The sequence below is a fragment of the Squalius cephalus genome (genome assembly GCF_949319135.1).
Source record: "Squalius cephalus genome assembly, chromosome: 1".
Lineage (NCBI taxonomy): Eukaryota > Metazoa > Chordata > Actinopteri > Cypriniformes > Leuciscidae > Squalius > Squalius cephalus.
The window spans coordinates 50,453,321-50,467,377 of NC_137122.1; the positions used below are offsets into that span (position 1 = coordinate 50,453,321).

Genomic DNA, 14,057 nt, shown 5'->3' on the forward strand with positions numbered 1-14,057 from the left:
GATGATTTTCCCATATTTTAATTAGTTAGTTATGGTGTTTATTAATAATGGTATCTTTACTTTCTCATTACCTGAATGTGCTTATAGACCAGCGTTATTGTAGAATTATTTATATACTATTATAGTATTTATTACTTATTTGAATTAGCTTGCATTTTCATATTTTCAGTTTTCATTTTCATTTTAGTGTAAAAAATTAGGCAACATTTCAGAGTTGTTAAGTTGTTCATTTTTGTTAAGTCTATTTTATTTCAGCTTAATTTCAGTGAACGAAAAACTACTTTTAATATTTTTAGATTTTGTTAACGATAACACTGTTATAGACCACCTTAATTTTTGTAGCTAAGTTTCAAAACATGCGTTTTTGAGAAAGTTGCATGTTTTCATAATAGTAAACTCTCAAATGGATGTTTGATTCCTCATGATCTGACCACTTTAAATATCAGACATATAGAACTCGTACTTTGAACTATAAAGGGAGACTAACGGCCCCGATATACATCATTTCGAACAAAATCAACCAAAAGTTTAGCAATAAAATCAATCAAAAAGTTTATTTTGTGTTTGTTTCGGGAGTTCGAAACAGCTTGCCAAAGCAATCTTTCTGAAAAATTTTGTTAAGAATGAAAAACTTTTCAAAGACTTTCAAGTACTTAACTTCACACAACCTTTTCCTGCACTTCAAAGCTCAGAAGTTTAATATTATACAATTTAAATGTTATTTTTAATGTGATGACCAAAAACGTTCAAATCTTTCAAAGATTGTCCCCATCTGTAAAAATAAGTTTTACGATGTAGAAAAGCATTGGGTGAAAAACAGCACTTACCTTAAAATAAAATAAATAAATAAAAATACCACTATAACCAGTAGATGGCAGCAGAGGACCACTTATTGCCTCATTAGCCATTTCCACTCCTTAATAGATATTTTTTCACATATTTTGCTTTTGAATTTATTTTTAAAGATTATCAAATCGCTATTATAATATTAATAATCTATTTTTGTAATTTTTTTTCTATTTTTTATCACTTTACATGATAAAGTTGTAGGCAAAGTCACAAAGGTCCTGTTTAAATCAATGAATCTGACTAAACTTTACAAGTTTAAAGTTTAGTCAGTAAAGTTTAGTCAACTTTACAACTTTCTATTTTGCACCCACGTACAGCGGACTTTTCCCTCCACAGACGCACGTCGGTAAATTAGGAAATTAACTTGCGCTCCCGGGGGCGGTTCAGCGCAAAGAGGCGTGTTTCGGCGCAAAGGTTCCCTGGTGCTATTTTGCAGGTTTAGAAAACAATTCCGTTTTTGGAATGCGTTGCACATGTTATTCATATGCTATTTTAAGGGCGCATGCTTGGCCATAATCAATGTAGCGTGTGCACAACGCACATGCACTTTGCTTATCTCATCTAGCCTACACACAGACGCAGCAGTTCTCATTTTTAGAAATCCATACATTATTACAAGGAAAAATATTAACACACGAGGGAAATCATTGTTGTGTCCATGAAGATGTGAAAAAAAAGGCATAAATCTAGCTTACACATTTAGTTTTTATACGCCTGTTTAACCGAAGTTAATTTGGGTGGGTTTCTCCATCCCCATACAATGTCACTTCTCTGTGTTTTACGGCCCTGACGAGAACGTTGGTCTCCTCGGCTGTGAACCGCTCCTGGCGTGCGCCTGGCAAATCCGCCGTTATAACAGCAATCCGCCATGAAACAAGCGCGCCTGCTCGGGAATGTGAGATGTCGCTCTGATTGGTTTATTTCACGTTATGCCCAAACCACACCTATGAATAATGAAGCTACTTCAGACCAACCCATTTTAGATTTGCATCAGGCGCAAGAGTCATTTACCCCGCCGGTATAATAGCAACAGCGCCCAAGACCCGCCCACAAAGTTACTTGCGTTTCGCGCTTGATACTTGCGTTTCAGATCGTTAAAATAGGGCCCACAGTGTTTTGAGAGAAACTGGGAGGATTCTTACTAACTACCGGTAACTTAAACGCCTCTAATTGATCATTATTTTCAACAGAAATGGCTGTGTTTGGCTACAATAATCAACTCTGCAAAAGCACATTATAAATAGACATTTGCTGGGCCGTTAAACTTACGTGGCATGAATAAAACAACCAGATCGCTTTAATTTACTTGCTTTTCTCTTTATTAAACAATTACGAATTAAATGTATAATTTGTATAACTCCGCTAATCCTGCAATAAAAATAAATGACTTTGCACTGACCTGACCAGGCACCCAAGGCACGGCAGCCACCACACCCTGCCATAACCCAACTGACGCCCCTGCACTATGAACAGATGCTGTTTTCTCACCGCTGTCGTTTTTGTTGTGTGTTTATTTTATTGAAATAAAAGTGCGCAGCACTATTTACATATTCATCTAAACGTCACACTCAGTGGGGCGTTAGGATGTTCGCTAACAGTATATCGCTGCTCACGTATTTCAAACTTCTTTTTACCCCAAAGCCAAGAACTAAAAAGAACTTCTCTGTGAGTATATCTGGGCCTTAAATGATAGTGAGCAGAGAGAAGGAGAGAGAACGTGAAGAGCAGACTATTTCCAGGACCAGATCTGGATTGTGGCGTCACCACCATTCTGATCATCCCAGGGATCAGTGTTTGTGGGAGGAGAGGGGGGTGAAGACAGAGAAGCTGCAGCTAAATCAACCGCCACTCTTTATGCTAATTCTATCCATTTTGTTTTTAATGAAGTGATTAGCCGGCGAATGAACGGGGGGTAATTACTCTAATTGAGGAGAATGACAGTAGCGTCCTCACTGCAGTGTGCCGATTGTTGCTTTCCGGGGACTTTAATCAAGCCGAGAGAGAGAGAATGTACGAGACAGAAAGGCAGATCTAAACCATATAGCAGCAAAAAAAAAAAGAAGAAAAGAATAGATTCTGGGGAGAGGAAACGGCAGGGTTTTGTGCCGCGGGAGAAAGGTTTTTAGATGTTACAAGAGTGAATGGCAGTCAGAAGAGATGGAGGGTAATGAAAGGGCGCGTGCATGTGTACGCCGCTGTTTTTATCAGATTCATCTCCTATCGCTCTCAATTCCCACTTCACCGCTGTGTGAAGTCTATTCTGTGCTTCCAAGAGCCGCCGCCATACCTCCACCTCCCTCCCGCTGGCCTAGATTCCCTCCTCACGTTTTACACAAGACACTCCCGTGAGATGTTTACAGGAATTAAAGGAATGTTCCGGGTTTAATTCGCGTGAAGCTTATTGACAGGATTTGTGGCATAATGTAGACTAAATCCTTGAGATTGCAGGTAGCAGCAGAGGACCTGTTGGTACCAGCAGTAACAAGGTTTTAGCAGCAGGGAAGTCAAACTCTTTCAGGTGGGGCTATACTTTGTAGGTGGATGAACATCTGGTTATGTGTTACCAACATAACTTTGGTGGGTGGAGTGAAGTTTGTGCCATGTAAACAATGTTTGACAGATAGTCTCCTTCTGGTATCGCCTACTATACAAAGTTAACAAGTTTTCAAATCAAATCACGTTTAGTGAATCATTTGCACAGCTTAAATTGGTTTGTGAGCTTTACATTGTCATGACAGATTGAGTAGGTCACACTAGTCTCATGTTTAAGTCTTGTGGCTATGATTAACAGTGTGTTTACTACATTTACGTTTCTGTCTGTTTTTTGCTGTGTTTTTATTCTGAGGAATAAGTCTAAATTATTTTCTGCGATAATCAGTTTTATGCCATAAATGCTGGTGGCACAGCTTTACTTTTATGAAACTTGGAACATTCCTGCAAGAGGTAAGAAATGTGCGTAGTACTGTATGTGTGTGAGAAAGGCGAGCGTGAGCGAGCGCACGTCTAAAATTAATTCTTGAGGCGGTCCTCTCTGATAGATGATAGCGCGAGAGTGCAGGGTTGCACTTTGCCTCAGTCCACTCGATGTCATACTGGCCTCTTTTTAATTTCATGGCATTTCTGTCTGAAAGCCCCGGGCTGGAGCTCTGTGCCTGCATTATGGGCCATACTGAATGTTCCATTTCTCTGAGTCACATTTGTCTACTGCAAGCGTTCACATTTCACTGGGAAATGAACCCACATTTCAGTGACTGCTCTGTGAAACTACATAATGGCAAATATTACCATTTCCCTCCCAATGACTCCATCTGACAGTGAGGCATAGAATTACGCTCCACAGCTACTCTTCAAATACATTTTCGACTTGACTACAAATAAACACTTCATCAAATCAGCCATTACAACATCACACACCGACAATAAGGATTTTTTTTATTTATTTTTTTTATTTTATGAAATGTCAAACACAATAATCATACTGTAGAGTGGCTTCTGCTTAACCCTAACGTGAAGTGCAAACAGCTATTCCATAATGTTCATATTACGTATTACCCCTCTTAAAACTGATAGTTCTTGCCTCCTGGATGCTCACGAATACAGCTTTTCAGCACAATATATATAACAGGTTTAATGCGATTATATCACTACAAAGCGAAGGCTAACCGTTAGTCTTAACTCATGTGTCCGCGACTGTATATTCTTAAGCAGAAGTAAACTTAATGAGTTTTCTAAACAAAAATAACATGTTAGCAAACACTTTGTGTTAAAAAATGTTATAGCAGTAAGAGCAACAAGACACTGCCCTAACTAGGTCCAACACAACCCGATCTCATTAACGTAATAACACAACACCACGAAATCAAGACACGTCTCAAGCCACAACACAACAGAATCAAGACACAGCACAATGAAATCAAGCCACAACACAACAGAATCAAGACACAGCACAACGAAATCAAGCCACAACACAACAGAATCAAGCCACAACACAACGGAATCAAGCCAGATCACAAACAAAATCAAGCCACAACACAACAAAATCAAGCCACAACACAACGAAATCAAGCAACACAACAAAATCAAGCCACAACACAACAAAATCAAGCCACAACACAACGAAATCAAGCAACACAACAAAATCAAGCCACAACACAACAAAATCAAGCCACAACACAACAGAATCAAGACACACACAGCACAACAAAATCAAGCCACAACACAACAGAATCAAGACACAGCACAACGGAATCAAGCCAGATCACAAACAAAATCAAGCCACAACACAACAAAATCAAGCCACAACACAACGAAATCAAGCAACACAACGAAATCAAGCCACAACACAACAAAATCAAGCCACAACACAACGAAATCAAGCAACACAACAAAATCAAGCCACAACACAACAAAATCAAGCCACAACACAACAGAATCAAGACACACACAGCACAACAAAATCAAGCCACAACACAACAGAATCAAGACACAGCACAACGGAATCAAGCCAGATCACAAACAAAATCAAGCCACAACACAACGAAATCAAGCAACACAACGAAATCAAGCCACAACACAACAAAATCAAGCCACAACACAACGAAATCAAGCAACACAACGAAATCAAGCCACAACACAACAAAATCAAGCCACAACACAACGAAATCAAGCCAGATCACAAACAAAATCAAGCCACAACACAACGAAATCAAGCAACACAACGAAATCAAGCCACAACACAACAAAATCAAGCCACAACACAACGAAATCAAGCAACACAACAAAATCAAGCCACAACACAACGGAATCAAGCCACAACACAACGAAATCAAGCAACACAACGAAATCAAGCCACAACACAACAAAATCAAGCCACAACACAACGAAATCAAGCAACACAACAAAATCAAGCCACAACACAACAAAATCAAGCCACAACACAACAGAATCAAGACACACACAGCACAACAGAATCAAGCCACAACACAACAGAATCAAGCCACAACACAACGGAATCAAACCACAACACAACAAAATCAAGCCACAACACAACGGAATCAAGCCACAACACCACGAAATCAAACCACAACACAACAAAATCAAGCCACAACACAACGGAATCAAGCCACAACACCACGAAATCAAGACAGGTCTCAAGCCACAACACAACAGAATCAAGCCACTACACAACAGAATCAAGCCACTACACAACGAAATCAAGACACAACACAACAGAATCAAGCCACAACACAATGAAATCAAGCCACAACACAACGGAATCAAGCCAGATCACAAACAAAATCAAGCCACAACACAACAAAATCAAGCAACACAACGAAATCAAGCCACAACACAACAAAATCAAGCAACACAACAAAATTAAGCCACAACACAACGAAATCAAGCCACAACACAACTAAATCGAGCCACAACACAATTAAATCAAGCAACACAATGAAATTAAGCTACAACACAACTAAATCGACCCACATCACAACAAAATCAAGCCACAACACAACAGAAATGCTCCCGATCACTAGCTCAAAAAAAGTTAGTTTTCCTTGCCATTGTTCTGTAGAGTCGGCAGTCTTACAAAGATATCAATACCACGATTAGTTTTAACAGTATGAAACCATTGTAAATCGACATGAAATATTCATTCAAAATCGCCTACGTGCATTATAGCTGCATATTTATACCTGAGAATGCTTTGACGCGCTACCACAGCGCATGATGCCTAAAGGAACGTCTCCTAATTCCATCAAGTGGTTAAAACGTGTAATTTGTATTATTAAAATGACTTTTAACATTTAAAAACAGACATTTTCAAATTCCAAAGCTTGTAGTAGGTTCCTATTGGTAAGACTGACTTACTACAGGTGGATTTTGTCCTTGGGGAATTGATTGAGCGATTGGATAAATCAATTATTGCAATAATTAATAATAATTATAATAGTAATTAATAAAAATTCATAATAATTACTGCAATATTATATAAAAAAATAATTGTCAATTTTGAGGTCATGTTGTCTTTAAATAATGGCTATAACGTGTGATTTAACAAGTAGAGTCAAAAAAAAAAAAAAAGATATGTATGTTAAGAATTTTTTTTTTTTTTTTTTTAAAGGCACAATGGGTAACCATCTTCTGACCAACCCTGTGTTGCAAACCCGAACAGGAAGCTCTCCCTACAACACACTGCTGGCTGAGACGTTTACCCCGCCCTCGCCTGGAGTCTTCAACTCTACCGGTAAGTGTGAGTAGATTTCAGTATGTGCCTGCTGGAGAGAAAATATCCCTTTAATATCTAAGTTGTTTCAGAAGAGTTATCTCAAAATGTCACCCAGATTGTATTTATGAAGTTTGCTATTGTATAACTTAAGAGACTTAATGGTGTTTCCTTTGTTGCGCATACTGTGCTGTGAGAATCAACTTGTCTTGGATGTTTCCTCTAAAACCTCTTAGGAAAAACAAATATATATAGTGAAATATTATTACAATTTAAAATAACAGTTTTTATTTTATTTTAATAAATTCTAAAATTTAACTTGCAAAGCTGGATTTTCAGCATTATTTCTCCAGTCTTCAGTGTCACATGATCCTTCAGAAATCAATCTAATATGCAAAGATATATTTCTTATTATTATCAATGCTGAAAACAGTTGTGGTGCTTAATATTTTTGTGGAATCCATTATTCATATCCATTATATTTTTCCCCAGGTTTCTTTGATGAATAGAAAGATCAAAAGAACTGCATTTGTTTGAAATAGGAATCTTTTGTAACATAAATGTATTTATTGTTGTCACTTGATCAATGTAATGCATGCTTTCTCAATCAAAGTATTTTTTTTTTTTTTTTTTTTTTTTAAAAAGCTTACTGACCCTAAACGTTTGAATGGTCTGTATATATAATTGAATGGGAAATATTTTAGTTCAGCTCTTTTAGAAAGCTTAATCACAAAGAGATCTCTTTAAAATCACAATTGTTCCTCCAAGACAGCAATGAGACTTAATAAAGAGTATCTTGTGTTCATGTTTTAATTTCTGTTAGAAAATATCAAGAGAAACATCAGTTGATTACGCAAAAGAAACGTTACTTAGTTTCTTTAGCTTAGAACGACTGTCCTCTGAACAATAAAAAAAAAAAATCCTCTGGGATGTTTTATTATTATTACTGTATATGCAGTTTCTGCCGCAGTGTGTGTGTGTGTGAGTGTCACTGATGGTATTCATGTGCACATATGCTGTGTGTGTATGCGTCTGTGCGTCTCCCTCTGCGTGTGAGTTTACACCCTGTCGGTCTGTCAGTGTGATTCAGAGGAGTGGACAGGGGCTGACCATCTGGCCAGCGTTTCATTCCCTCCTGCTGGAAAGGCAGACCAGAGCATCGATTAAAGCTAGGGCTGAAGTTGAGTGACTGACAACGGAGCGAGAGAGGAAAGCGATCCCTGGAGATTCGCCACAGAGTATCGGCATGGCTCTGCCCGTGTGCCGCACACACACATATGCCCGGGCTTCGCTCTCTTGCCATACCGTTCGCCTCCATGTGCCGATTGAGAGGCAGCGAGAGAGAAAGATAGCTGCGGTTCCCATGTCAGTGGGATGAAATTTAAGATGTCGTCTCTGTTGAATATTTTAAACGTTCCCTCTCTGTGTAATGTGTCAGGCTGACGGTGCGGCGCTCAGCTCGGCTTGGCTGAGAGGACATTTTTAGAATGCTTATGGAGAGGAAGTTGGAGGAGGGCCTCATTAGAATGTCTAATTACTCTCTCTCTGCACAGAGGAGCGTTGATTAAAATCATACCGGGCATTAATATTTAAACCCCCGCACGCCTTGGTCTGTGCCGCCACACGCATCTCCTGCGTTCAATACACGCCGACGAGTTAAAAGAATATCACAACATCTCTGGCGTGTGAAAGGGTGCGTGAAATAAACATCGTCTTGACTTTATGAGGTTGAAGTGTGAATAACGTCTCGCTGAATAATCATCATGCCAAAACCAAACAATGAGCCTTCGTTTTCTAAACCGCCCCCCACACCCCACCCACCCTAAAGAATCGAGCTCTGCTCTGAAGTTCCCAAACTCCTCAGACTAAAAGAGTGATATTCTGATCTTAAGTTCCTCAGTCAACAGAATCAGCCACTGCCCCTAAACTACAGTACCTCAACAATAGTTCCGCTGTGTTCATACTTTATGTAGCAAATAGAGGTGTAGTGACCAAATACTACATCAATGTCTAAGCTGAACGAATAAACTCACTCGCCTAAATTGTGTGAATACTTGAAGCGAGCCCTTTCTCTTTTCTGTCTGTTTTTGTTGTTGTTCTATTTAGTATAAACTAATATATAATATTATATGATATATAATTACCCATTGAGATTTCCATTCAAATTGTTTATTCATTCAAATACTAAGCTAAAAAGGCTCTAATTAAATTATATAATAGGATGGTTAATTTTGTGTATTTATAAAAAACAAAACAATTATTGCCCACTCCAAAGGGATAGTTTATTCAAGCATGAAAATTCTGTCACCATTTACTCAACTCAATGTCATTCATATACCCTGTATGACTTTAGTTATTCTGTGAATCACAAAAGAAGATAATTTGAAGAATATTTGAAAGAATTCTGTTCTTGTTCACACAATCAAGTCGGTCTTTTCTTATAACTTTCACTGTATTAATAAAAAATAAAAAATAAAAAAACATTCTTCAAAAAATATTTGTTGTTGTTGTTCCACTAAAAAATAAAGAGGAAGTAACAGGTTTGAAACATTATATAATGACAAAATTGTCATTTTGTGTACTACCCTTTTAAATTATTTCATTATAGTTACTACTTTTTTGAAAACAGTAATTTTATTAGATTTATTTCCAATTATGATTAGCCTGTAGCATGGCAATCTGCAGTTTCAAAGTAGCTTCCACAACACTGTAAATGAGGCACTGCTGTGTGGGATTTGTTTTTCTATAGATGTCCATTGTTGTCTCATGGCTGTTACAGTAATTCAACAATAGAGTTCTGGTGTGTGACATTTGTTAATGCTGACATTAATTTTGTGGGGATTTCAAGAAAAATAAATGCAGTTCCATGTAAATCTCAATGTAGAAATATATCATTGATCACTTTTGTTGTATTTCTTTTGTCTAACTTTGCCCTCACATGGCCTCACCATGGATCCACAGGAACTTTCCGTGACCCAAGTAAGACTCTTTTCCCTTTCTTGCTTATGGCTATTTTCAGTGTTTTATAGGCTAATTTTGCAGAATGATAACCTCTTCACGTGTGCAGTGAAGCCCGTGCTTCTATGTACACAATTTACGTCCCTGGTAATAACTTGCCTCTGTCCATAAGCCTATTAATCTTGTGATGGAAGTTGCTTTCCCCATTATTGATTTAATCCCAGATTCTGTTGCTTTGAATCCCCGTCTTGATTAAAATAGGTAATGAAGTGTTCACTTCTCTCTCTTCTTTTTCATTTGCTTACCTCCTCTCATTTGCTCCCTCAACAGAGAGCACACTGTCTAAGAACCGAGATCATGGAGGCATGGAGACTCTACCTCTGAACGGGAACTTCAACAACAGCTATTCTTTGCGGAGCGTCGGGGGTCCGGGTGCTCCCGGGGGAAGCTGTGACTTCCTGGGAGGCGGAGGTGGAGATAGCCCCCCTCCCCTTCTCAACCCCCGCGGTTCAGAAACTCTCGGCGGCATACGGAGAAACCTCTCGGATGCTGCGGCATTCGAGAAGATGATCATATCTGAACTCGTGCATAATAATCTACGAGGCGGTGGAGGGGTCGGGGGAGGTGACAGAACATGTGGCAGCCTGGTCAGAGGACATGGGCACATGGGCATTGGACGGGGTGGAGGCGGGCCCGACCCGGTGATAGGCATAGAGGGCGACGAAGACTTTTGTTCGAGAGAAGCACGTCAGCGCACACCGCAGGACGTGGAACTGCTGTACAAGGCTCTGGAGGAGCCCTTGCTGCTTCAGCGCGCCCAGTCCGTGCTCTACCAGAGTGACCCCGAAGAGTCCGAAAGCTACACGGCCGACCTGACAGAGAGTTTGGGCCACAGCGGTCAGAGCGGCCAAAGTGCAGCACACCACGGCCACAATGGAGCTCCCGATTCGCCTGCGCGGGACTCCCTCTACACCAGCATCACCAACCTACGAGATTCACCCTACCCTGACAGCAGCCCAGAGCCACTAGAAGTGGTTCCACGCTCAGCCCAGCCTCCGGAGGAGCTCTACTACAGCTCGGGTCGGCCTGCCATAGGCTCCCGCGGAGCCCCCATGCAGACCTTCTACCAGGCTCCACCTAGGAGACCGAGCACTGAAGCCCACCCCTCCCCTGAGCCCCCTCACAGCGAGGGAGATGGACAGATGCAGCTGGTCACAAGCCTGTGACTACAAGGAAGAGGTGGAGGAGTAAGAGCACCACAGGGTCTGATGCAAAGTGCAGATGCCGATGATGGACTCCTCTCCTGTCTCTGACTCCCTCCTTATGTCTGGTTGCCTTTTAGCTCTTTTATTTGTTTTGAAGTAAGAGGTAAGGAAAGCATAAACGGGGAGAGCGACCGAGAGGTTTGTCTCCATGGCAGCAGGCTCTCTGAAGTGCTGTGTAACCACTCTGCTCTCTCATCAGCGTAATTTTCTCCTCCCTCCTCACACACACATACAGAAACAGCAAGTCCTACTATCTGCCTTCTCTCCACGGACGTCACCGCTTTCAGCTCTCTCTGTTCCAAGAATACCATCAAGAATCACACCGGCCTTCTATTTCTGTCTTTTATTTCATGTCACATTTTTAAAATGTTACTTTTGCGTAACTCCTTACCTTCACTTTCCTTTCTCTGTCTTTCTCCATCATTATTTGATGAGAGCTGTTACGTGAGGAAATGGGGGGTATGCCATTATACTGCAAGTGACAAAAATCTCTCTGAAAGCTCTTTGGTGTTGCCAAAAATAACTGTTTTTGAGCCAGGACACAAACTGGAATCTATACGTACACACACACACACACACACTCACAGAAGTGCTTGTTACTGAACATAAAGAGTGTGAACATATGCTCATGAAAAAGGAAAACAAGGATTATTGTTCAGACACAGGTAGCAGGAAGCTGCCTCAGTGGAGTTGCCTTTATTTCTTTCTCTGAACTGACTCTTCTGTACAGAACAACCACAGAGACTGGGAACTTGGGACACAACCCATCGTCAGCTGGGTCGTTTGAAGCCTCTCGACCATGGGACCTCTCATGAATGAAACTCTGTAGGGTTTCGTCTCAGATCCACGGATGGGGGCGGATTAAGGACTGAAGCTGCTCTCCGAATCACAGATGGATGTTGTAGGTGGACGTGCTGTATCACCTGTGTTATTGTGGCTAGAAGAATTTTTTTGCTACTGCTCCAGCCATTCTTCAAGCCCGACTTCTGTACATATGAATCACACGAAAGCGACAGCAAGTCTTATTCTACTCGTCTCCTGTACATAGATGAACAAAAGCAACAAAAAATTATCAAATACTATGAAAAACAGTTATTGTACTGCAACAGAAATTGAAAAGAGTCGAAAATAAAGATGTTTTGAAGTTTGTGACCTGGAGACTACACCGATCTCTCCCTCTCTCTCTCTTTCTTTCGCTCTCTTTCTCTCCGGCCCTCGTTCGGTCTTGCCCTGGAGCACCGTGGTGCCAGCAAATCTAATTGTCTGCCAAGAGACAGCGAGAGAGAGACAGAGAGACAGAAAGTGAAGGATTTTACATACAAACGAGATAAATCCTGGCACAATTTGTGTGTAATATAACCCATTACATTGTTGGTAATGTTTGACCTTCAACATTCCCAGACAGGAAGTGCTTGACGTGAATGAAAGGGGAATACACTGTGCCGCAGGGGTGCACTGGTGCATTGTGGGTTGATTGACAGCTGCCATAATGTACTGCTGGTTATATTTTATCGGGAGGATGTAATAGATATCAGATGACTAGATGAATAGAATATAAGATATTTAGCTGAAGAAAAACAAATTGGGGGGCATATTCGGAAAAGTTTCAGTCGCAAACCCTAGATTGTATTTGACTGTTTTTACATACCAATATCAGCAGTTGTTTCTGAACCTGGTGTGACAGTTGATTTACAGTTTGTATGTGTATGTCTGAACGTGAACATTTGGATGCCTGTGAACCAGAGTGTGTGCGTGTGTCTCAGAGGCTATTTTTACTGGGTAACATGGACCCGCATTAGAAGGACAGGAAGCAGAGTAAATCTATATCTATATAAAAGCTCAGTATAAGCTTCCATCTAAAAGACTTTGTTAAAGGTATTTTAAATGTTATTTTGCCAGTCAGGTACACTGAGATTTAAAACAAAACATAATGGCATTCATTGGGCGAAAGGAACATCTGACCAATGAGATGGCCTCTGTGGTTTAGAATCCCCATATGCAAATGAGCTGCATAGCCTATTGAACAAAAGAGAGGTATTCATGAGTGCTCCACCCCTCTGAAGTCTGCTCAATCTGCAACTCTTTCATGTCTGATGTTTTATTTATTAATATTTATTTGTCTGTTTTGGTTATTTATGCACATATTCATTTATTCAGTGTGGTTTTCATTCTGTGTACAGAGCATATGTGAAGGTAACAAGAGTGTGCTATATTTTGAAGAGCATACTAATATACTACTCTTACTACTGCTGCAGTATATACTGTGTATCCTGTGCAAAATATGCAGATTTACTTTACCTTTCATTTCCTATGTGATGGAAAAAATCTATATATATACATACAATTATTTGATTGGACTGCCAAAACTAAAGACATTTTATTTGCCAAATCACTCATTTTATTCCCAATGCTATTTAGACATCACTCACTGAATTCAACATGCAACATGGTGAGGTCATGTGACAACAGTGTGCATGTTTGAAATGTATATTGTGGAACATTTGTCTTCTGTTCCACTTGCTATTGTTTTGAAACACAGTGTATACTATGCAGTATGTAGTAAGCTAGTATGCCATTACAAACATAGCCATGGAGAGAAAGAGAGAGAGCAGGGGTGAGTATCCATGTTTAATGAAAGAGGTGATGTCAAACCTTCATAAGTATGCAGCTGGTTTAAAGAAGGTCTGCTACACTCGCTGTCAGAGGTGGAGAACATTGTGCATCCTGAATGTATGTCCTATCTGCACTCTCTCTTTCTC

General features: G+C 40.0%; 1 protein-coding gene across 2 annotated transcripts in view; it reads left to right on the forward strand.

Annotated features, from left to right (window-relative positions):
- Positions 1 to 13,612, forward strand: part of adgrl1a (adhesion G protein-coupled receptor L1a) — a 168,001-nt gene extending 154,389 nt beyond the window's left edge. For both annotated transcript variants that reach the window (XM_079867774.1, XM_079867775.1), the window contains exons 23-25: positions 6,974 to 7,096; positions 10,037 to 10,054; positions 10,364 to 13,612. In XM_079867774.1, the coding sequence (XP_079723900.1) occupies positions 6,974 to 7,096; positions 10,037 to 10,054; positions 10,364 to 11,259 (1,037 nt within the window). In that variant the 3' untranslated portion in view covers positions 11,260 to 13,612. The remainder of the gene's footprint in view (positions 1 to 6,973; positions 7,097 to 10,036; positions 10,055 to 10,363) is intronic.
- Positions 13,613 to 14,057: the final 445 nt, after the last annotated feature.